This window comes from Ptychodera flava, chromosome 16 (genome assembly GCF_041260155.1).
Source record: "Ptychodera flava strain L36383 chromosome 16, AS_Pfla_20210202, whole genome shotgun sequence".
In the NCBI taxonomy this organism is placed as follows: Eukaryota; Metazoa; Hemichordata; class Enteropneusta; family Ptychoderidae; genus Ptychodera; species Ptychodera flava.
In genome coordinates, this window is record NC_091943.1 from 11,642,922 (window position 1) to 11,668,946 (window position 26,025).

At 37.1% G+C, this 26,025-nt stretch overlaps 1 protein-coding gene across 1 annotated transcript; it reads left to right on the plus strand.

Moving 5' to 3' along the window:
- Positions 1-25,996, plus strand: LOC139152822 (kelch-like protein 28). Its single transcript, XM_070726167.1, is given in 6 exon segments — positions 1-270; positions 272-708; positions 711-1,029; positions 17,675-18,118; positions 23,087-23,295; positions 23,903-25,996. Coding segments are annotated over 6 exon segments (1,734 nt in total). The 5' UTR covers positions 1-109; the 3' UTR covers positions 24,067-25,996.
- Positions 25,997-26,025: the final 29 nt, after the last annotated feature.

The window sequence follows — 26,025 nt, forward strand, 5'->3', positions numbered from 1 at the left end:
TCATTGATATCATCATTCATTGCCCGACAATCATAGGTAACGATATGCTGAAGATTCGCTTGTAGGTTTCTCGCATCTCTGCGTAATTATTGTGGTGTTTCAATTCATAATGGATGGTGTTGAAGGAGACGCACAAAACGCCAACAGTCTGGTCACTGTCGGTGAGGTTGAGTTATACTCTGAGCATTTACTCCATGGTTTGAACGAGTTGAGGCAACGGGAGGAACTTTGCGATGTTGTCCTTCGGATTGATGAGAGCAGGATACGGGCCATCGGGCGTATTGGCCAGTTGCAGTCCGTACTTTAAAGCCATGTTTACGGGAAACATGTGTGAAAGAGAAAAGGAGGAAATAGAGTTTAAATCTATTGACGAGTCTGCCATGAAATTACTGGTTGATTTTGCTTACACGGGAAAAGTTCACGTCTCCCAAGTCACCGTGCAGTCGCTGCTGCCAGCTGCCAACATCTTGCAACTGAAATCGGTGACTAAGAAATGCTGCGATTTCTTGGAGGGACAGTTGCACCCAAGTAACTGCATCGGCATTGCAAAGTTCGCAGAAACCCATGCTTGCAGCGAGCTGTACCGCAAAACGTATTCTTACATATGTCAGCATTTCGAGGAGGTTTTTGAAACTGACGAATTCTGCAACCTCGGGGTGAACGAGGTCGCCGAGTTGCTTTCCAGCAATGACCTGAATGTCAAAACTGAAAGTCGGTGTTTCATGCGTTTGAGACGTGGATCAAATACGACATCAACAAGAGGAGATGCTTTCTGTCGAAACTTTTGTCTTGTATACGCCTGCCTTTACTAACGGTAAAGTTCCTGACCCAGTCCTACGAAGCGGACCAGCTGATCCGGGACGACTATGCGTGTCAAGAGCTCATCAACAAAGCCCTGAAATACCAGTTAGTGCCTGAAGAGAGAGTACAACTTTCTCAACAAATGGAGAAAAGTATCCAACCCAGAAGGCAGCCTAAGGTGATATGTGCGGTTGGTGGCAAGAATGGACTTTTCGCCACATTGAGTAGGTAGGTATTCTACAGGGCATGAACAGCCCAATGGCGAAAAAAAAAGTTACCAGGTATCTATATACCAATTAAGTACAATCACAGAACAAAAGCATTAGTTCAGCATCACTACCATTAGAAATTGCACATCATAAAAGCCTAGTTCAATTAAAATAATCTGGTAACCTTTGTAGTTAGCATGGTAGATTGCTGTCCATCTAGGTTTGTGTTATTTTTCAATCGGTGAATTTTTTGCAGTTTTGCAAAATTTGATGTTCTTGAGATTTCTTTCTTGCTCCATGCAGTTCATTCAGAGGTGATCTGTTTGTTTTGACTACATCAACCGTACACAACATGGACACATGAATAACAACCTTTCTGTATGTGACATTAATTAGAGACTCAATAAATTTAATAAAAAGGGACAGAGCAGCACTACACTTGTAATATCCACTGAAATAAAATGATCTCTGGCAAATTCCATCTCCTACGCTTATATGTTTTTGTCAACAAGTGGCAAATAAGGCATTACAACGTGTTTACTTCAAGCCATTGGTGAAAGGTTTTTATAGAATGTGATTTATTTATTGAGGTGTAAGACCAAGCCCATTGAATTATTTATGAGTTTTATGGCCGTGCAAGACAATAGAAGCCATCCATAAACAAGTGAAGGCATGCCCTGATTAGCCTCACAAATACATAAACAAGGGTACGCAAACAATGCAGTAAGAGAACGTGAAAGGTGAAAAAGAGATAATAGGCCAAGCCATTTATAGAAACAAATAATAGAATAGTTATGTGGGTAGTGACCAAGGTTGTCCAGTGGCATACAGCCAGTAGGGAAGCCAGTGTCCCACGGCAGCAACAGGTGTCTGTCTGTCTTTTGCTGGCGGGAGAACAGACTGAGAATGGTGATTTTGTGTTTCCACTATTGAGGGGCCAGTAATTTAAAACCAGTGTCAGTGTATTGCTTGAACTATATGGCGCCTGTAGTTAAAGTTAAGCCCCAACTAGAAAAGAGAGAAAGACAACTGATACTTTGACGTTGTTGAAATAGCAATGCAAGATCAGAGAGGGAGACTTCACCGTTGGTAGTGATTTCAGAGGCAGTGCAGTGTCTCAATTGCCAAATGACAGCTTGATTTCCACAAATAATGGCCAGGGATAACCTGCTACAGGATTGATGTATTAAATTATTGCAGCACACATTGTCCTCAGAAGAAGCAAACAAACATCTGAATGAAAGGAACGATAGAAATAGCCCTCTGTGTATACTCTACGTGCCTTTCATGGTGCGAACAGTTTGGCCTACACATTTTGTGTGTCAATAGAAGTGATACTGGTGTTTGCCCATAACATTAAAGGGATATATAGATACCCGAGTTTCCACCGCTATGAATTTTTCAACAGATCCAAGCCTTGCTGAAATCACGGTCCCCCGAGACGGACCGTGCTTAAATCATAGACCCTAAAAACGGAGTGTCTATGCTTAGATTAAGACAACCTACTGGACACAGAGACTGAGTGGCAGATAAATCTTGTGATAGGGCAATGACGAATGCTCACATGGAGTGTTAACTGTTTCATATTTGTAAATATTGACACCATGATTACAGTGATGGACAATAGATAGAATCTCTTTGTAGGTCACATACAGCTACACAGCTCAACAGTTTTATTTGTATTTTGACAATTTCTTGCTTGTAGTTTACAGAGGTAAAATTATTAAAAAATTCTAATAATCAGGTTAAGGTAGAAGGTCATTTACTGTTGTCAAGTTACACTGTTAACATGTCATTGTATGAAGTAGATGGATGTCTTTCTCCAAGTTGGTCAATACTCAGATTTAACAGAATGAAGTTTTTTCCTGTACCCTAATTTTGCTTTCAGACAAGTGGCATTTACAACCTTTTGATCGAAACCTCCCTACAAGTTTCCTACAAATGAACAACCATGAAATCCACAGTCAAGTTTATTCATTACCGGAAATCTGTATTAATTTTTTACATATAATGTTTGTAAAAGCAGGATTTATTACCCGAGAAGTTAAATTGAACAGTTGAAAAAAACTGAGATACTGCCATACTTGTGAACTGACAAGTGAACTGTCATAAGTTGACAAAATGCACTGAATATTTGAAGGTAGAATATGCCCTGGGGACAGATATTCAGATTCTCAAATTTTTACAATATTTTTTTGGATCTAACACTTGTGGAGGCTCATTCCAAAGCTCATGGAATTAATGAGGTTTTCACTAGATAATTTTTGTGGAAATCGAAAATTAAATTTTTCATCACAGAGTTAACGTGGACGGCAGCCATATTTACTTTCACTTGTCGGTAAATATTGGGCAAATTTGATTCTCCAGTACCAAATTTTTCAGAGTGACCTCTGAATCTTATCCCTGATTTCAAAAAAGGAGTGGTGTAAGCTTTCCTTACAGAAACTTTGAGCAGCGGTGGTAACCAAATATTTTGGACTTGTTACCCTGGGGCAGAAAAGCCAAGTCAAATTGAGTTCAAGACCTCACATTAACAAACATAATTACTTAGTTTTATGGATATTGACAGTTCTTTCCATTTGGAAGGTCTTGATAATATTTGAAACCCAGTAGCATTACTCATGTTATGCTCAAAAAAGATCACTTTTCTGCTAAGGTTTCACCTCATATCGAATAAACAATATCAGGAATGGTTTATCTGTTCTTTTACAGATATGTAACATCACACCAAAAATTGGATTTTTTTTTTTGCTCTACCGGGGAATCTACACCTCTTGTCTTGATGGTCTCTTAAGTCAAATTTTGTTGCTAGCTGCTTTGATGTTTGTAGTCAAGGTGCACAGAGACTAGTTGGCATTGCAGACAGTCCATAAACAGGAAATGCTTGCATTCAGGAAGACAGCAACTGCTTCAGCAAAGAGAATATTGTTAGAGATATCAAGTGGCTTGTGCCTGTCTAGAGTAGATTGCTGTAAATTATGTTCAGTTCATGTGGGAAAGAAGTACTGCTGTAGTCTTGTTTTTGTCATCTTAATAACAAAGGCTTAAAGGATGCCAGCACTGCATCCATACTTGTGAATTTCCATTTTTTCATCCAGTCACATGTCTCCTGGTATGGAATAAATCTGGTTATATAGAAAAATGATGTGACCGTATGCCATCATTTTGAGTAAACATTCTGGAAGGATAGTCTTTCCCTTGGTGTGGCTAGCATACAAACTGACAATTAGTAGAATGTTATGGCCCAAGATGTGTAATAAAATTTGATTTGAAAGATTCTGTCTTTGGAGAAAAGATTGGTGGGAGTGCCATATAATTATCAAGTGTTTACATGTAACAATTTAGTGAATTTACTTTCTGTGGCTGTATAGATCTACAAAGTTGTTCCAAAACCTAAATCAGTAAACATCAGTAAAGATGATTAAATCTTTCTCAAGTGGATGAAGTTTATAAGATTTATAGTTTTTGCTATATTTTACCAATCCATTTGTCACCGGCTATTTATCTCATGCATTTGCAGCTTAATAGACTAACCTGATAGCTTTCAATCTAAACACATGGATAATTCACTCTAGCAAACATGTGCGTTATATTGTCTTGCGATGCAATCCAATATGGCTATGTCAAACTTGGTTTGAATACACACCTAAGAGACTTATATGTACCTTGTTTCAGTATTACCACTGCGACAATCCTGGTGATGTTCACATGCTGGTATGTGAACAGTATTGACAAATATTATGAAAACAATTATTGTTAATGTTGACATATGTTAATTACATCAACACTACGCTAATATTTCACACTTAGGCCACAATTTATTTGTTTCCAGGTATTACAGTGAATGTAACATCTTTTCCAGTAACCTTTCTTATTGTCTGCTTTTCAATGCAACTATCATTCCGATATGTCTGCCTAATACCGTACAAGATGGGGGTTTGTCAATAAGAAAAGGTTCTCTGATATTTTCATGATATGATACCTCCTACACTGTAAGCATGTATATGACCAGAATGATTAACTACGACTCTGAACACTTTTTCTTCTCATTCCAAATGCATTTTCATGCTTGTGAAACGAACCATGTTGCCAATATTTATTACATAGGTGTTCATTTTCAGTTAGCCCAGTAGCATGTTCATATTAATTTCTTGACTGGATTGATCACAGCAGTGTTTGGAATTTCTTCCATCCAACATTGATCCACTTCACGACGAAATCATGCCAATCCATGAAATATATTTATACTTGTTCCCTGCAGTTTGATTGAGATTCAGATCCAGTCATTAATTAAGTACAGCCCCTTCTGAACTCTCCAGAAATAGGCAAAATTATTTCTTATTCTTGATATGGAGTAAGGCAGTTGTATATTCCATATTTCCTTCAGAATGCTGAATTTGAATAAAGCTCGGCAAAAATTAAAAATAGACCATTCTTGGTAGGTAATAGGCTGTACACAAAAGCAGTCACTTCCTGTTGCTTGCATTACTGTGCAAAAACACTTATACTGAGTGTAAATATGTATATATTCTATATTTATACCATGCTAATATTTAATATCCATAGGTATAAGTTCAATTTCGGTGTAGTCTGAACGATAATGATCAGTCAATTTTCCTTTATTGTAGCTATTTTTATACTTCTCCGATTACATTGATGCTTCGAGACAAGGAGATTAATGTCCTGTCAGATTAAATAAATAATTAATATATGCACACGCTTGGCTTACGGTTTAAGTGGCAATTGGCTTCTTTGGAAATGAGTATATTTCCAATTGGCAATTAATTATCTACATATTGAGAGATATATATTTTTACACAGATACATGTTAATGTGTATGAGTGGTATATCTTATTAATGTCTTTTACCTAAGTCATTACTTAAATATACCGTAATATCAGCAAGCCTTTTTTCGATATTCACTATATTTTTTTCAAAATTTTTTTCTGCTACTGCAGTAAAATGAGGTGGCATTGCACAGAATAAAGGAGCATTGTGTCGGGACATTGCCCTCACATGTATTACTGTTGCAATGGATTGTGTTACATAGTAATGTATTTGCTGTTTTGCGGACTCCACCCTGTGAATATTAGTTTTGTAGCATAAAATGTGAAAATATGTTTGGCTTGGTACAGTCCCACAATAATAACGCAATTGGCTAGTAAACAGAGTCTGTAAAATGCTCGAAATAATAAAAAGAGGATATTCTCCAGTGAAAGTAATGTGACAATTGTCAGTAAAGTGTAAAAGTAATTTATGAAAGGATTTTGACGTGTGTGGCTTAGCAACAGCTGTTTCATCCATTTGGTATTTCATAACTCTGAAATAAAATTCCAGTTTGTTGCCACAATTTTGCTCCATAACGGTCTTTTTTCCGAACTATGATTAATTACTACTGTCAAATCATCATAGTACTTACAACCTTAAGATGCAATATTCCACCATAACGAGTAATAATAAAATCTGTGTAATGACAAACATAAGCCATAATTAGAGATATTTTGCAGTAGTACAAAACTAGTGTGCCAAATTACCAAGTATTGATCACGATAATTCTATGGTCAATAACCTAATGAATAATGTCCATCATTAACCGCAATACTATCATTATTGTTATCCTATGTCAGCGTTAGTATAGTATTTCTGCAAGCTAAAATTACAAACTTTGAAAATATGAAAAGGTTCACACGTCAACCAAAAGTTGACTTGTCTATTCATTCTGGCATTGGAGTATGGTTCAACATTTTGGTATGAGTGAATGGACCATTACACTTATACCAATTCTCTTTGTAAAGTGGATAATTGAAAAGCCCTCTTTTCACGTTGCGTGTCCGTATAGTTTTATGTTAGTCTGAGTGATCTACATGACTTGCTGAAGACAACATTCTGAGGGTGAAAGCGGCAAGTCATATTCTGAGGAAATCAAGGGTTATTGTATTCTAGTTGATACCCCTTCTAAATGTACAAGTGTTTAAGTATTTTTTAATAATCTGCCTATCATGTGAATTTGTTGAAAAATAAGATTATGGGAAAGTTTCAACTCTGGTTTGGCTGGTGTTATTACCTGCTGACAATATGTAATCTTTCTACAACCATACAATGGTCAAACCTCCATTGATGACAGAGAATCACGGTACAAGAACTTGCATAGTAAAGTTCAAGTGCAGATGTGTTAATGTGACATTCTCTGTCAAACCCTTCTGATTGTGAAGTAAAGTCATTCTTGTACTCATTGTACCTATATGAACATAGCGTAGAAGCTAGCCTGTAAGTTCCAGACATGTTGAAGCCGAAATTCTCAGAGAAGTTTTAGCTTTCCAAAGCGAACAACAGGTTCCACGCAAGAATGAATAAGCAGATACCAGCATTTCATGCTCCTTTCACTTTTTAGTGCAAACATGTTATTTAAAAATTCATACCACCAAAGCAATTACATAGAATTTCAAATTTATACATTTGTTTTTGCAATTGTACAGGTACCTATTAGACATGACAAAAATAGCTTGATTATTTTCCACTACTTTTTTTAACCTGGTGAATTTTCTTCAGCAGGTTCATATCTAGACAGTGTATTTGATTTTGTTTTTGGAGGTTTATACAGTGTATCATTTGTCCATTGGCAATGCTCAGATTCAGAAGCATTTGAAAGACAGAGCGCATTTTAATTTCCCACGTAAACTCAAAATTCTACTGAGCATTGTTTAAGTTTGGATATCAGGTACTAAGTAAGGTTGATAGAGGGATAGATTACCGGTATGTATTTTCCAGAGTATTTGTTCTTTGTTGTACAGAGCTTCTAGTTTAAATCTACTGCCAAAATCATGTTTTAATGGTAGGGAGTTAATTTGTCAGTTGAGAGAGCAAATAGAACAAACCTAACAGCCAGGCCTCCTTTCCAGCGAGCATATATTATAAAAAGATACAGAATTATTTCTCAAAAGCAGCATTGTATATTGTACACAGTGCATTGTGTAGGAAAGACTTTTATACACTTGCATTTTAGCATTCTAGGGCGAATAAAAAGAAAATTTATCGTTTTTTCGTGGAAAAAATGGAAATATTATAAACAGTTACAGCTACAGTTCCTGTTAATGTGTGTATGGAAATGTCAATTAATGTGAAACCACACGATCTGGATTGTAATTCATGGAATAGAATACGGGAAGATTTAAGACAAGACACTGAAAACTCAGGAACATGATAAATTATGGATAAACAAGTAAGCAGATAAAATTATGATGAAATGTTGTAACATCTAACCCTTGGGAGATGTTTGCTATTTTCAATCTATTCTCAGGGACACACTAATATATTCTCCCATTAAAGTTTGATGACTTTTGCAGAAAATATATCTCCCTTGGTAAGGCAGTTTGTTTGTCTTCTGACTTGAATTAAAAATACCTGTCATGATAATCCAGGATGACTGACCATTAGAAGTCAAATCAGAACACAGTGAAATATATGGTATTGATGTCAAGACTGAAATTTGTTATTGATTTTCTCGTTATTAACATATAATATTTCTTGACTGATCACATGATAGTATTATTTGTGTTTTTAGAAACTACAGATAGTGATGACCCTGTCACAGTCCCTTTAACAGGTGAATAGTACAGGTGGCTTTAAGAAGGAAGCAGCTGTTGGTGCCATGGGGGTGAAATGTTCCAGCCTGAGTGTTGTGTTGCACAAAAAGATTCCCGATCCTCAGTACGATGGAGCCTTCACTGTCAAATGGAAAAAAGACAGGATGTGAAAATCAGGTTCAGCTGGGACAGGCTGTGTATATAAATTTAATGACAGTGAGACATAGAGGCTCAAGGTCGCCATGTGACATTTCGAGAAGAGGGCTGGATGTTAGGCCTGTTCTATTTGCTTTCTCAATGTCTGACTCTTTCTGTTTAATATGCAGAGGTAATGCACACACCAGGCAGAGTGGAAATGCCTCAATGTGATATCAATCAATACACCAATCCCTGCCTCACATATAAGAATACAATCTTTGCAGCTTGGGGCTAATATGTTGTTTCCACAGCTTTTTATTAGAATCTTTCACAAAACTAACTGGTGTTGACAGTTGCCTAGCAACCCGAATGCATTACCTGGTAATTGCAAACCGTCCTCAGCTTTACAACTGATTAAGTTGCAATATACTCGAAACAATCATTAATAATGAAAGATGTCAGATTATTAAGAAAGGGAACAGAAGCCCAGTTGGCTTCACAAAGGCTTCTCTTATATCATCCTGCCATAAAATTCCACTTAGAGCTATATTCGCTATTGTCCTTGAGAAATTCTGTAGGTTTAATAATGTACGTGGCTATATTTGATCATTAAGCAAGCTAAAAATAAAATAGGAAATTGTTTTTTCTGCTCTTCCTGGGTTTTGAACATTTGCACTAAATCAAAGCCAAACAATTGGTCGTGGTTTTAATGGTTTATGTTGATTGATTGATTGTTAAATTTTTCCTCCCGACCACTAATTAAAAAATATTTTTATAGCTTGACTGTTTGGCTAGAGATAATTACAAAGCCTGTCTAGTTAGATCTGATGATTTATTCATCGCTTTCTTGATATCAGTTTTATGATATGCTAATTACCTGTGATCGTGGCAGGGTCTGGATTGTGGAGGCATATCAAAAAAAATGTTTTTAAAAATGTAAATTAAATGAATTCATAGGAGGGAAAATAAAGGGTCAACAGGTATTTGAAATATGAAATATCATAAGCCATGCAAACAAAGCCCGTATTGTACCATTTGCAGTGTTATCGTGGACAATTGAATTCTAGTCCAGAGAGGAATTCAGCTGTTGTCAACAATGTTGGATATCATACACATTTAAATTGTGTTTACAGTTTTGGGGAAAAAAAACAAGAAACTGTCAAACAAACAGAATAGTGGAATAATGGAAAATACATCAAAAGTGACAGCTAAACTAGAGCTTTAAAAATCTACATCATGTTCTCACTCTCACATGTGTACACCTCATTATTACATGTGTATTTGACACAACACTTATTTGTGCTTTCCCAGGGAATTCAACTATAGATTATGTGTTTATTAACATGTATTTATTTGTTTGCTGTGTTCATGGAGTCTAAAACCCACATTATTCCGCTTTTTGTCTTCCATAGATCATGAGAAAAAGAGGCCAACATTAAAATTTTATTCATTGCTGAAAAGGGAAAACCCCTTTTACTTTCGTGTTTGAAAGTCAAAGTTAATGCTTTGATATGCTGCCACTGGGCCTATGTAAATGATTATAGGGGTGTCTGTATTTAAGGACAGCAAAGGGAAAGATATTTTACTGATGTTTGAACGCATCAGAAATAGTTCAAAGTACCATCAGAGTGGTTTTTGACATGAGAGTTTTCAATCTGGTCTGTTTGATAAATTTACTGTCCATAAAATATTTATATTGACAACATATCAGTGTACCTGTACAGTGTATATCTTTAGTTCTTGATGAAAGGGAACTGGTGAATTGTAATTTCCCAACTTATGTAGATAATAATAGAATAATTGTGTAAATTGTGATGAAATGAAGACGTATAAGTACTTGCTGTCCTTGATAATTATAGTAAGGAAATCTCCTTCAATGAAAGTTAACATTTTCAAACTTTGAAGTAGGACCCTTAAAGATTGGTGAATGCGTTGAAATCCAATATGTTTACGGAATTGTCAATTCAGTCCTATTTTCAACATCTTTCTGCATGCCACTTTCATTCACAAAAGTAGTTGCAAATGAATTGTCATTGTGACCTGGACTTGTTACTGCCCGGCTTGCCATGTAACTGCCGGGTATTAGTGATAAACAAGTCCTTCATGGCTATGTATGTACGGTACACGAGAAGAGAATAATGGGATGGGATTCAGTAAGGTGCATTGCTCTGTACTAATGAGATCACGTTGTTTCTATTGGCCCAGCACTGCCTTGGTAACAAAGCCTTTTCAGACTTGCAGTAGGTGGGCAGCGGCACAAAGCGTGGGGAAGGTGATTCATGCACAAAACAGACCAACTTCCTTTGGTTTAAGGTAGCAGTTGAGATGCTCCGAGTGACAGATTTTCAAGCGCTATTTTTAGACCAGATAAAAAGTGCATCGCTATAGTGAGGAGGCGTTGCGCGGACTCTGATTTAGAAAAGAAAAGACGTGGGACAATGAGCTTAAGGTATTGTTCAGGGAGTGTCCTTACTATGAATACCACCATTTCCTTTTCAAGTTTGTGTTGTAAATACTTTGTTAAATTTACTTTCAAATCTTCTGACTACACCAAGCATGGATGTGTAATGCAGGGAAACTCAAATCATAAAGTGCAATTTTCCCCATTTTGGCTGACGTACCCTTTCAGTGTAACCAATGGGAGGCTAATATGTATCTTTGCAAAGTGAACACCATGGCAAAATACTGATTAGGGAATGTAATCATAAACTGCCAGGCCACCCGAAAACAACTAGTCCTATCTGCCATATTTCACCTCTACAAGCCGAGAAGGTACTTTTCATGGAGAATTTCTGATGGTGAAATGGAGATTGCTTTATTGAGAGTATCAAGATAAATTTGATGAAAATGGTCAATTTTTTCCGCTTCTTCTGTGTACAATAACACTGAAATAAGTCTTCTCTTGCTCTTTTTGATTTACGTACACCTTTTCATGGCAATAACTAAAGGTAGATCTGTCTTCCACATATCTGTTCTGTCCCCTCTAAGTCATCTCAGCAGCACCACTCTGAGTGTTGATATTCTTATGGGTTTCAATTTCGTCTCTGGCATACTGGCATGCATAGGGTGCGTGGCATCCTTTTCTGTTTGTCAGAGACACATGTTCATACCTATCATCTTGTGTGACATATTTCACCCTCAGTGATGTGTTGAGTACACAAGAAACTGACCCTATCATGACATTCTTGCATAAACAATGAAGAAATTACCGTGTCCATTAAATTGCACAGTGACAGAGAGACAAAGAAAAATTTGACGTGATGTCCTAATTGGAGAGAAGTTGACAATTTGTTGGTTGGATCAGAAATTTACCTGAAACGGATCAATGCTCTGAAAAGACAAGTTTTTGCTCAAAGCTTGTTAAATTTATATCCAGGATTAGTTTCCGCGTCTTGTTGATCCCAAATTAGCTTTTCACATTAAGTCCCAGGTAGAGGAAAAATATGTTGACAATTTGTTAGCAAACTGAGTGATGGATGGTGTTCTGTGCTTTACACATGTCATTCCAATGTCAGAAAAGAGCACAGAGTCAGTGAACCCCAAGCAGTTTCATTACACACTTTCTATATATAGCGCAAAACCCATGTATCATTCTGTCTCACTTTCCATTACTTTGTTTTCCTATGTCATTGATTCTGGTTGACAGCTCTTCCAATCTGTGAAATCTACAGAGCCGTGCCTGTCATTACCCACAACGTCTAGGCAATTTATGAAGTTGAGGACACGCCCACCCACCTCAACCACGCAGCTTCACATGGGCATGATTGGATCAGGTGCATTTTAAGTGATTGTAATGTCATTTGGTCTAAGAAGACGGAATCTGTCTCTAGCTGTATGGCAGAGTTCCTCATCAATTCCATTAATCATCCAGAGGTTCTCATGCTGCTAATATTGTGAATCTGCATGTCCTTCCAAACGGAACTTGTGAAAAAATCAAACAATTGGTAAATGGATATGAACAGATGCTAGATGACCTTGGCCAGAGCCAGTATGAAATTGACTCTCTCCCAGAGTCATAAATTTGAATCAGTTGCTTTTGATCCATCCTGTCGGGGCCTCTGAGGCAGATCTGTCAAAATACTGCTGAGAAAGTTGTAGGGTTTGGATAAAATGCCAACATGACTCAGTATTGAACGATGAATTTACAGTAGAAGGCACTTCCGTTATTTTTCCTGTTCAATGTACAGAAATTGAAATTAAAGAAAGGTTGTTCCTCTGGTTGTCTCCCTATAATCATTGAGTCACTGATATATAACATGGTGAAAAATGTCCTGTTCAAATTGTTTCCAGTATGTTGTACCTAACGTGTCTCTGTAGTCACTGAATTAATAAATGAGTTAAAAAAAAAATCACTTTCGGGATTCCAACTGTCAACCATCCAGAGCTTACAGGCGATGTCAGCCAAGTGTTGGATGTGATCCATCTGACAAAGTCGCTTGCATATTTGATACTAGTATATATATATTGTTTTTTATGTCCTTATTTAGATTTTTCTAAATTAGCATAAAATTAGTTTGCGTCTTCACTATAATTTTTTTATCAAGTTTAGCTCAAAAATCTTCTGAAAAACTGCCTTTCAAAAAGCTTTCATACCTGGTTAACAGTTTCCTTAAGTATGACCCTGTTCAGTTTTGTTCAAATTATCATGAAATAAATTGTGACTGCCATGTTTTATATAGATTTTTGCAACATTTGCGGTCAGACTATTTTCTCTAAATCATGTTTTTTTCTTTCCTTGTTCACATATTATAACATATTATTCAATCATTGAATTTTTTTCGAAAATGTTGCTGTTTGAAAATAACAAGCAAGTTCTACATGTGTCACAATATGAAAGCGAAGGATAGGAAGAGAGATTTCCATTTCTGTGTTTGCTGTTCTTTTTTGCGGGAAATGGAGAACAGAGCTTTCTAAATCAAAGTTCTCACCATGATGCATGTTCAACTGGTGCTACCTGTACGTGAAAACTGAACAGCAAGTGTTTGAAAAAAATTAATCCCTTATCAGCAGTGTGAGATATAAATGCAATTCAGATTCATGCATCCTTGGAAATTGAAATTTTATTCCAAAGTTTTCCGCATCATGTCGTCCCATCTACCCTGCTTGCCTAAATATGGATAATCGTGAGCCAAAAAAAGTCACTGCAAGTGAGACATTTTGATGAGTTTTTCAGTTCAAGCAATTCTTAGTCCATATTCAATGTTGAGACTGTTGAAAGAACAAAACTGTTGAGTTACTATCTGCAGTCAAGTGACGGTCTCATTGTCAAGTTTTGCTGTACGGTGGAGGCGTTACCATTGATGTAAATAGGACCATATTATTAAAGATGGATTTAATGTAGTGTTCAGAGTATTTTATCACTCTTTTTCACTCTCAACAGTCCATCCCTGTGGAAATAAAAAACAAAAAGTTCCCCATTAACAGCTCAAGACAATGTAGTGTGTTACTTGTACTCCCCATATGAGAGGCAAAATACTCACTTGGTGTGACAACATCACAAATGCTAACACCCTCCACAGATGAAGCGGAAATTTAATAGGTGGTGTGAAGGTTCTGATGCTAAATTTAGTCTTGGATTTCCTCCTTAAGAGGGCTTTAGTCTTCCAAGATCTGAAAATACTGCACAAAAGAGTGATTATGTCGGCTACTTGATACATTTACCGATGGGATTTAGTGCAAAACTGTTGTGTACAGGAAAATCGGAGGATGAGGCTGATGGCTGTGATTCTTAAGTGTCGTGGGCTGCAGATTTCTATGACAACAACTGGGATTGTTAGCAACGACTTCACTTCAGGTGGCTGTATTTGTTTTTTGAAAAAAATTACTGCGATGACTCAGCAAAGTTGCCAGGGCAACGAGTCTAGTTCCTCTTCTTGTTGAAGATGAAGAAGTGAATGTATAATTGTGCTATTGATGGAAATTAGGGTGACTGATGGATACAGGTTTTCAACACTTGGAGGGGCCATGCCATTTGTCGGAGGGGCCATGCCATCTGTTGGAGGGACCGTGCCATCTGTCGTAGCAATGTTGGTGGTGCAGTCTTAAAGGCCTGTGTTGGCACTCAGATTGTCTCATCAGAAAATTTACCCACCAGATTACAATTTCAATGGAAAACAAAAGGCTATCACACCTCCATAATCCTCTTACAGACTAGAACAAAGGCGATCCCAGGGATTCGAACAGCGCCTTTAACCCTTCCTGCCAGCTTCACATTTCACCTGCAGGTCAAATTGGTTAGTGTGCTAGTAGTATAATACAACTTGTGGCACGTGACATATTTTGACTAATCTGCTTCGACATGCCCTGAGGAACATATTTAACAAACAACATCAACTGTAGGACGTACCCTTACAATTGAACTAAAAAGGAAGATTTTCATGAAAATCCACTTAATTTTACTTTCAGGACATTTATTAACATATTGATATTCTCAGACGTGACCTGATAGCTAGTGTCACAGTGATATTTTGGGTATTTCATGTCTTTTATGTTAATTTTGCATGACAAATGATCGTCATCGAAGGATTAAAAGATAGCATTATCACTGTACATGGGGTAAATGAGCGTCATCATTGTTGCTGTAAATAGTTCCTGGATTGAATGTTCTAAGTGCTGATAGATGTCATCCATACGTCCAGTGGGAGAAAAGTGAAAAATTATGGAGCTGTAAGAGAACTGAATAGTGTTTGCATCCCATTTCTATTTGATGGTAGGAACACAAATACCATAGTTTTGAGGTTGGTATTGTTGTTAGGCATATATGACTCGTGGCCTGTCATCTTATAAGGTCAAATGCCAATAACAAGGTTCTAAAGTTTCATTTCTGACAAGAAATGCAAGTAAAATTATTTTTGGTTATGGTTTGATCATTGTTTGGCCCACCACCCAAGTTTTGTTATAATATAATCTTTTCACCCCCAGTTCCAAATACATGGATTCACCCAACCTATTTTAAATGATGGGATTATTCCAGACTCTGCCAGTGCAAGGGTGAAAAGTAATTGAAGAGTTATTTGTGTAATGTGGCTCAAACAGAGTCATCCAGGATTTTGGTCACACAACGTTTCTCCCCCTAGTTTTGTCTGCCATTGTCCTTCAGAATTGAGTAATGCTTTCATTGATCAGTACACGGAAACTGTAGCCGTACAGACTCGGGCGTTTGCCCATAACACACCGGGTACCTTCTTGTCAATGTTTGTCGGAGAACATCTCTCACCCGGGCTCATTGTCTCCATTCACAACAGGAAATGAATCACAGAGAGACGAGACAAACATAAAACGGTTGCAGAAACAGCAAAAATTGCCATGAGGTGGCGTCAGGAGATGAAGTAAAAATTGAAACAGCGTTTGTTTGAAGAGAGCTGATGAATAAACATGTGATTTTTACGGCAGTCAGAGATGAACCATAATCCCTCCTAGAGGGCTGATAGCATTGATGAGACTTTCACGTTTGACATTTTCTTTGCAAATAGAGACCTAGTTTATCTGATGTGCCTTCTCCCCACTGTGATTTGACTAAAGTCTCGGTCGCATGAGGACTCTTGATTTGCAGTGATAGAGAAGGCGTTTGTCTCTGCCATTCACATCATCATGTCCTTGCATCTCGTATTGTATCATGTATCTCTTAATGCTTGGCAGTCATCAAAAATTAAAAAAAAGAAAACCTGAAAGATACAGGGATAATCTAATGTACTTTGTGATGCAAACACCTTCAGGCTGTTTGCAGTGTAATGAACGTGATGATGAAAATACTATTCATCATTGATTCACTCAAAAAATATCTCTGCTGTATCATACATTATTAGTGCACTTTGTTGGCGAAGTGTTTAAGAGACTGAATCTTCAACGTTTACTTGATGTAGCAAATACAGGCAAATTAATGAACTGATCTTTCAAGAAATTGCCATATCCTTGTCAGTAATGCTAGACTACTATAAAATCAAAACCCCACAGTGAATACAGTGTGGCATATGTTGTGATGTGCAGATGTTACAGCAAACTCTTCCCAAAGATAGTGTATTTACACTTGGCGTACGAGTTATCGGAACACCAAATTAGGTAATTACCAAGCAACTTAGCTGTACACTTTGCTATTTGACCTGGCGTTTACCTAAACAAGAGTCTGTTTTATGTCTGAAGACTGATAAGAAATCCACCAAACTCAGCAGGCAGCTCCTCCACTGAGTAAACTGATGTGCCGATATTGGAACAAACCATTTCCAACTGGCAGCTAGTTCATGGGAGAGAATAACATGTTGTAAAGTGTAAAGCATGATTTGCCATTGTCATTTTGTTTCCTGTCTTTGTATATATGCATAGTATTAGTTTTCGAATCAGAATTACATACATGGAAGAAACATTGACTGTCAGAGCAACCATCCAATCATATAAAAAATGAATTGTTCCATCAACGTTGGTGGTGGGCTCATTGAAGGCGGTAAATTTGATGACAGTTTTGTACACTCTAGATTACAAGGGATGCGGCGATGTTTCAATTCAAAATAACCTACCGAAGCAAAACCTGTCAGGTTTACGTCCAGGACACAAAATGACTAAAATAGATTGTGTTTTACACCACAATATTTTATTCCCCTTTTTCAGCATTTTCCCTTGAACTAATTGCCTGTTGAAAATGGGTTGTTCCAGTGTACCGGTAGGCATATCAGTTTACTCAGTGGAGGAGCTGCCTGCCGAGTTCTGTGGATTTCTTATTAGTCTTCAGACATATTAATAAAACATAAATAAATAAAAGAGACTCTTGTTTAGGTAAATGCCAGGTCATGTAGCAAAGTGTTCAGCTACGTTGTTGGGTAATTACCAAATTTGGTGTTCTGATAACTTGTATGCACATTGTAAAATGTTGCAGATATGATGTTTCTTTGTATACATTTTCAATTGATTCAAATTTGTTGACTTTTAATTTATATTTGGTTGTTATTACAGCGTTGAAGTGTATCTCCCTCGAAATGATACATGGACTGCAGTGGCACCGATGAGCTGCCGTCGTTACGAGTGCAGTAGCGCTGTACTGGACAGAAAGTTGTATGTTATCGGCGGGATGAAGTGTGTTTTGAGAGGTGCATCCACCATCCGCCACCATGACAACAGCGTGGAGCGATGGAACCCGGACACCAATGCATGGACCGGAATGGCCAGCATGGCGACTCGCAGGAGTAACTTGAGTGTGGTGGTTCTGGAAGGGGAACTGTATGCCCTCGGAGGCTATGACGGGGAGACGTATCTTCGGAGCGTTGAGAAATACTGCTCCAAGACAAACCAGTGGAAGTTTGTAGCACCCATGTTGAAAAGTCGAAGTTGTTTTGCTGCAGTTGTGCTGGATGGTATGATATATGCAGTTGGTGGCTATGGCCCAACGTATTTGAACAGGTATGGTTTGTATTTCCTCCACTAATAAATACAGTTTGGAAGTTTCAACCCACAAGAGACTTTAGCTCCACAACACTTGCATTCCAACATGTTTTTCATCCATACTCTCTCATCCAGTGTGAACTTATGTGTGTCCTTAAACTCAGAGAAAGTTAGTTCAATCCTCTGAATGTCGTTGCCCTCACTCTGTGTGTATCCTAGCATTATGCCCCTAAGGTCCCCACAACAAATGGCCGTATTGAAAGCAGAGAAGACCATATGTGTACAGAAAATTGATTCCATGTGCACCACACACAGGAAACAAACTCATTAGAGAACCAAATAGCAGATATGGAATTTCACCAACTGAGATCCTGTATCCTTCCAATGTTTGTCATAAAAACCTACATAGTTTATATAGTGTTACCAGTAATTGAAATGGGGCACAAGAGACCACGTAGAAGGATCAAAATAAGAAACAACAGAGAAAGGTGATCTTTATTGCCGTCTCACAATTCACCCTTCAGATTGGAGATTTCTTTGTGTACTTCCTGTGCCAAAAGAGAAAATTGCGCATTTCATCTCTTCATTGCCTAGGGTACAAATGCAAGGAAACAAATACTGGTAAAAGTCTGCTTGAAACTGTTGTTCAGATATCCACTGTTGCAGGATGAACTGGAGAAGGGGGGATGTAGTTTGGGGGGAGGGAAAGTGTGGATAGAAAGAGGATGTGATGAGGGGTTTAGAAAATTTTAAATTTTTGCCATTCTATGCTCCTATAGGTTCAGAATGCAGGCGATTATGAGCCTGAAGTTGTATAGGCAGCATACAGCATGGTGATTTTGACTGCTGTGAATTTTATTGAACTGAGGTGACTCATTTACAGAATCATGAAGCTGATCAGATTGAATTAAAAGATATCAGGTTGAGATCACAGGCATATACATGTACTAGTTATGTTGAGTATTGTCATATGACAGATCAAATTTTCTGTTCACATAGAGCTTCCAGTTGTTTTCTCTGTTGTGAAAAACAAGTAGGAAAGTATTAATCACCATTGATTCGTATAGAGCAATATTTGCATTGTCACTGACACAGGTGTAATCATGGTACATTGAAGAGTATTGCCTCTTTAGCACTAGAGGTTATAACGAGAAAAAACACTTTTCCTTCATTAGTATGATATGTAAAATTGTCTGTCAGGTTACACAGAGAAATTTTAGACTGATATAAATTGAACTGGAGAGACCAGGGTGGATGTCTTGTACTCAATAATGTAAGAGTTGGATCATTGCGTATTGGAATTGAAAGTGGAAATCTTTCATCATAACTGGTGGGCTGGCAATTCTGTAAGGGTGTACGTGACACACACACATACATCCTCTCAGAGCTACACACATTGAGGAGTCTGATCACACACAGGCCTTTTGAAGAGGGAAAGTGTAGGTTTTTTGTATTCAGAGGCTATTTTTAGATGTCTAGTCACCGTGATACAGATTTATGTTTGACATCAATGAAAGAAACGATTCAGACTCACATTACGAAATTAGCGCAGATATATATCTGAATATTTTTAGACCAATTCTGTCGTTATTCATAATCACTGGGCGTGCTTACTCAGCTATCTGCTAGTACTTACAGATTCCAAAATTTTTTTGCAGCATATCTGTTTAAATAAAGCCACTGCTTTCATTTTGCTTGCTGGCTTGATGATATGAATGTAATCCTGTCATGGAAAAATGTATATTTCCAACAAAAACTCTACATTGTACCATTGCAGAACTGTAACTCATTTCTTCTCTGAATTGGAGAAACGTGGAATACATTTTGGAGGAAAGATGATGAAATATGAGAAATTTGTGTGTTTGCAGTCATGTCATTGTTTACATATTGAAATTCGCTTCATTATTTGGAACAAGAATTATAAATATGTTAATTTTGTCTGTTTACCTTCTGTCAATTTCTTTGAACAGTGAAATTCACAGCATTGCCTAGCATGTTATTACATTGACAGGTGTTTCTCAGATTGTGTCCGTATGTTTTCATGAATTCTCAGAATTTGCGAAGTAGGTTGAATATTTCATAGAAATAAGTCTACTACACATTCACATTCAACAGCCCTCAATATGCTAATTTTGAATCACTGAAATCTTTTCTGTTCAGAAATGGACATCTACAAGTGCACCAGTGCTGTGCCCTATAATTAGCAGTGCTATGATAATATCAGTCCATAGCTTTTGATTCTTTGGTATTCAAAAATGTCTTGATTATATCTGATTGAATAGAAATTAAGATTCTGCAAATTGTAGTGAATCACAAAGTTCACTTTTGCACAGCTTGTTATCTCAGTGTACTCTGAGTATGCTTGTCATCTCAGTGTACTCTGAGTATACTTACCTGTTGTGGATATTTCACCCTACCATAGGTAAATGGAAAAATAATTTAGCTGTGTCGCACTTTCTTGTAACGTTACTTGCTTCTGATCAACGGTTCTATTGTTCTGCATCTGTTTGGGTTATTGAAAAAGTTGACTTCATATTCTGTTGATGCCAGAATTCACTTCAAACCAGGAGACTCCAAATCATACAAATCTATGCTTCTCCGGAGTTTGTGTAGATTCATTTTCAACCGAAGTAGAAATATGTTGTCACTCCTTTGTTTTGTTTTTAAATCAGTGATTTAATCATTCTACTAGAGTTATCATAGAAAACAACGGCCATGTTGAATATTAAGTAATAGTAACATTTAGGCATTTGCTTTCCTAATCCAAAAAACTGGAATGTGACCCTTGATTTGTATTGTTGGTTTTTAAAATGAACTATTAATATTTTCTTTTGGCAATGTATGAACAAAATTTAGACATTTTTCTTTTAAATATATATTGTAACTTTAAGAAGGTGCATACAGCTCAAAATCCAAAGTCTTAAACTTTTACTCAAACTTGCCGTAAAGAAACTTTAAATCATTCCCGCTTTCAAATACAGAATAAAAATCATGGGTCACCCTGCAAAGTTTGGTACAAAAGAAACAAGTTTCGCAATATTTACTGATATGAGAAATTCAAAATGGCCGCCATATAGAAAAAAAACAAAATTTTCGATTTAAAGAAAAGTAAGTAAGTCAAAACTTTGTTTTTTAGGTAAGCTTCAAAATGAACCCTCATAAATGGTAGATCATCAAAGTATTGTAAAAATTTGAGAGTCCGAATATCAGTCCTTGAGGCACATTCTACCTTTACCACAAATTAGAAATACCTAGTATGTACGGTGAATGGGGCATTTCAACTGTGTTTACATGTAATTGTGAAATTGTGTGGCTTTGCCAGTGAAAATCAGTTATTGATCACAATAAATGTCTGTCAGTGAAAAGTACCGTAGGTATATAGCATTGCACTATACTTTGCTGATTTTCCTCAAAGACACCCATGTTTCATGATTTGATATTACCCTTGGAAGTTGGAAATAATCTAGAGAGTATCTCAGTATTTGGCTTTGAAAGATGAGTCCCTCTTCTGAAATTTATAACTGGTATTGTGGTTCTTCATAAATAACCATGATTAACTCAATAACATGTACATGTACTTTGTAAAGAACATTCAAAGTGAAATCGTAAGATAAGACCATTCTTGAATTCATTTTAATAAAATATGATACAGGGAGACTTTACAAATTTCTCAGAGGTCACAAAGCTTATTACCCCTCTTAAGTGGTATGAGCCATTCCTTAATTGGTTGATCTAAGTTTTTGTATTGGAAAAAAGGGAGATTTGTCAGCATACATGTATAGTAGGATATGAAAATGTAATACATTTCAGTGAGTTACAGTATAAACAACTTTCTCTACCGTCTATGGTTACAGTAGGTTACAAGCAACAGCTGTTTCCGCCTGAGATATTAACTTGTAAAATGAACAAAATGAATAAATTATTAGATATGGTCTCTATATCACCATGGTTTTCTGTGAGTAGTGAAAAGACAGGTTTATCGTATTCATTATAACCCGACGGTTAATGTGTTTTGATTTATTTCAATGGCAGCTGTGCTCTAACTCTGCCAAGCATATTCAGGTGACCATCAAGGTAATTATCCAGCCTCCGCAGTTTTTTTTTTTTTCATGTGTGTCTATAAATAGTTTGGCCTTTCCACACGGAGGTTGAGTCGCTTTCGGTTTTAGAAAGTGCTTTCGGATGACACTAACAGTTCCTGGAACAGAAGCATGAAATATTTATGAGTATCTGAATTACACACTCACGTATACCCACAGTTCACCGATGCCGTGAATTCAGGAGATTTGCGACGGATTTTATCACCCTTCTCCATCTATTTTGTATATTTGCATTATCAATGAAGGTGAAATGTACTGCCATAATTTTTTTACAGTTGAATCTGGTCGACGTGACAATATTACAATATTTCGTGGCGTGTGTGCTTTGATTGACCTATACATGTATAAGGCAGCTGTTGACAGTACATTTTAGATAAATCTGTCTTTCGTTTGCTTTTCTTAGCATCATTTGTTTTTACAACTATCGTATATCTGATGTGCACCTTGTGTCAATGACTTAAATCCATTTGTAATGTGTGAAATGCGTGATTCTTGAAAACCTGTAAAAAAAGACACTCATGTTTTACCAATGTCAAAAATGAAAATTCCCATCAAGGTTTGATAGGCCCCTCACTATGGTTTTTTCCTATCCAAATAATTATAGGTTCCAACTCACTAGTTCAGAAATTACAAAAATAAGGTATATTTTTCCATCACTGCCAGAGTGTTACAAGATTTTTCAAATACCCAGTTGGTGGTAAATTATGATTGATAAGCATCAAGTGGGAAAGTGGAATTCACAGCAGGTGTGTCATCATCAATGGACGCAAAATATTTGATGGGGAAAATTGTCAGTGAAAATTTGTAAATAGCCAGTTAAGTATGCTGATGTGTGGCTAGAAATGAATACACTGCATTACAAAAATGTCTTCTGTTTTAACCTTAGTGTGGAACGCTATGATCCTGGCCAGGACAGCTGGGAGATGGTGGCTCCAATGTCTGACAAGAGAATCAACTTTGGCATCGGAGTGGTGCACGGATTTATGTACGTAGTCGGTGGCCATGACGGTGTATCTCATTTGAACAGTGTGGAAAAATACGACCCTCATCGGAATGAGTGGACGCAGGTACCAGCCATGGACCAACCCAGGACAGGTGAGTACCAGCATTGCTTTTCCTGTGACTCAGTAATTTTAGAAAGTTGGCGTTTTATATTTTGCAATTGCCAGAATTTGTGTATTTATTTGTACTGTGAGTGCCAGCAGTTGCAAAAAATGTGATCTCGGAGTTTGATGTGTTAAGTTTGATAGCCAGTCTGTTCAAACATAGTTTGGTTACTACAGGTTGGGAACAATATCACCAGAAGGGCTCTTTGTCTATTTACATTGCTGACTCATCTAATGTTAGATTTCCTACATAAACATACTTTATTGTGCAAAGTATTCCAATAATCATTATTAGAACATGTAGATCAAGTGATGAGGACTTATCATCAATGGAGAAAATCAATAGGCCTAAATCGTGTACAGTATTTTGTTACTGATAGCAACTGCCTCCATGTAGAAACCTAAGACGTGAAGTCATTCATTTTAGTGTACCTTCGACTCATCTGAAATCTTTTTAAATTGTTAGCAAATTTCCAGTGAAAACTGCCAGACTAGGCTATCAAAGGGAACAGTTTTATCCAAGGACAGCTTAAAAGTAAAAGTTGTAAATTTTTTGCCGCCTTTCCTAGACTTTTTTCTTTTTTTTAACTTTTCAGGGCTTGGTGTGGCAGTAGTCGACCATAAACTGTATGCTGTTGGAGGTCACTCGGGGTCATCATATCTGAACGTTGCCCAGTGTTTTGACCCACTAACTGATAAATGGACTACTGTGAACAGTATGACAACATGTCGATGCAACTTTGGACTGTCAGCACTTTGATCACATCTCTATGGATCTGTTTGTTTTCTTCTGGGCTATCCCACAATGCTCTAGGGTATTTCAAATACCCTAGTGTTTTCAGCTACAAATAGCTGAGACCGAGGGCTTAACTGCTACTTAATATTTTCAAACCAAAGACTTCGGGAGCCACGGGCAGATCTGCTGCAAAAGCAAACAAGCTCCAGACGTGAGATTTTCATGAATTGTACTTAATGGGACAGGCCAGTTTCCGTCACGTAAGAAGATCAGCATCAAGGAAGGAGATGCATGGAATATAAAAGCTCTGTCCTTCATATAAACATGGATAACTTATTGCAGTAAACAATGCAACACCATCTTGACATCCCTTCTGGATTTTATTTCCTTCTTTCCACATAATTCCTTTCATTGCTTGGAACTTTTCTTGTCATAAAAGGAATGGAAAGGTAAAATCCAATACTGTACAATATTCATCAGTCATTGTTCAGACATTTGAGTGTGAAAACTTCCTGGTGTAGTCTTCAGTGCAAGCTTTCTTGCATCTCTCTGAGACATGTGGACAAGTATTTTGTGATGTGTAAGTTGATTCAGATTTCAATTAAGGATCGTAACCTTGTAGAATTTGGCAAGGTATCGCTTTGTACAGCTACTGAAACCATTATGATTTACATAGCATCCACTTTTATGAATTCTCTTTTCTTTGCACCTGCCATGCTGTTTTTGTTTATGCAAATTAATTGTATGCTGTTTCTTTTTTCAAAATTTGTTGCTGATGAGCAGTTTGCTCGGAAGTTTATATCTGATTGATCAATTGTCACTATTCACAGCAACTTAGGGAGTCTATTTGCATTATTCAATGATAATGGTAAGATTCAGCCAACCAACTGGATAACAGCTTCCAAGATGCTGCACATTAGCCCAAATTTGTGGAAATAATTAGTTACAATATCGCAGTATTGATGTTTTAGTCACAGAAAACAATCTTTCGCAGAATTGTCTGCATGCTCTGTAAGCCATCCTGTCTACTGGTGATAACGCATCACACATACCAGATAGGGAACATCTAATCTACAGATGTGCTTGACCAGTTTGCACCAGTTCTGCAGTGTTCATTAGCATAAAATTAGCATAACATTAGCATCACAAAATCAAACCAACCAATGAAAAGACTATCAAACATTCCATATTGAAAGATATGATTTAGATGTTGCCTTGATTTCAAAACAAACTCAATCAAGATCAAAAGAAAACTTCAATCATATTGTATTGACTGCCCAGAGTCAAAAAACAATATGACTTAATTTTATCATTTGCTCATTCCTTTTTTCAATCTATGCAACCTTTGGTATGGTTCCTTGTGGTGCTGTGGTTGTTTTTTAAGTATGAATCAACTCTTTCAGTAACAGATTTGACTTGTAGAATCCTGATGAGACAATCTCTTGTTCTGGCTCTTTCAAGACAATCAAAATTTGAGACAGGAAGTGTGCCTCAACTTTAGGAGACATTACGCTTTCAGGGTTTGAAATACCAGTGTATTTCTGCTGATTACTTCATTAATCATAGTGTAGTGGCTGCAGGCTTTGATAGCTGCATGTGACATGCACAGACAATTACAATCTGAGGACTTGTATCGTTTTGTGGATAACAGTGTTTAATTGTAATTAGCTGCCAAACAATATTGAGTGTGTGAAACAAGGGCTCAAGAAAAGAATCAATTTTAAACCAACTCTTGTGATTTACCACACTTTGTCAACTCCTGAAATATCTTTGAAGTGGGGACTTGCATGCAATCGTTGTGCAATGCTCAACTGATAGTCACGAAGCGCAGTGAAGGAGGGAGTTAGAAGAAAGGCAGAATCTTTAAGTGATACTGTACACAGTAAAGGTCTGGCAGAAACCTGCAATCTGCAAAATTCCTCTTCACAAATGAAACTGCAGATGTGTCATTTAAAGCAGCATCAAATTAATCTCGTAGACATC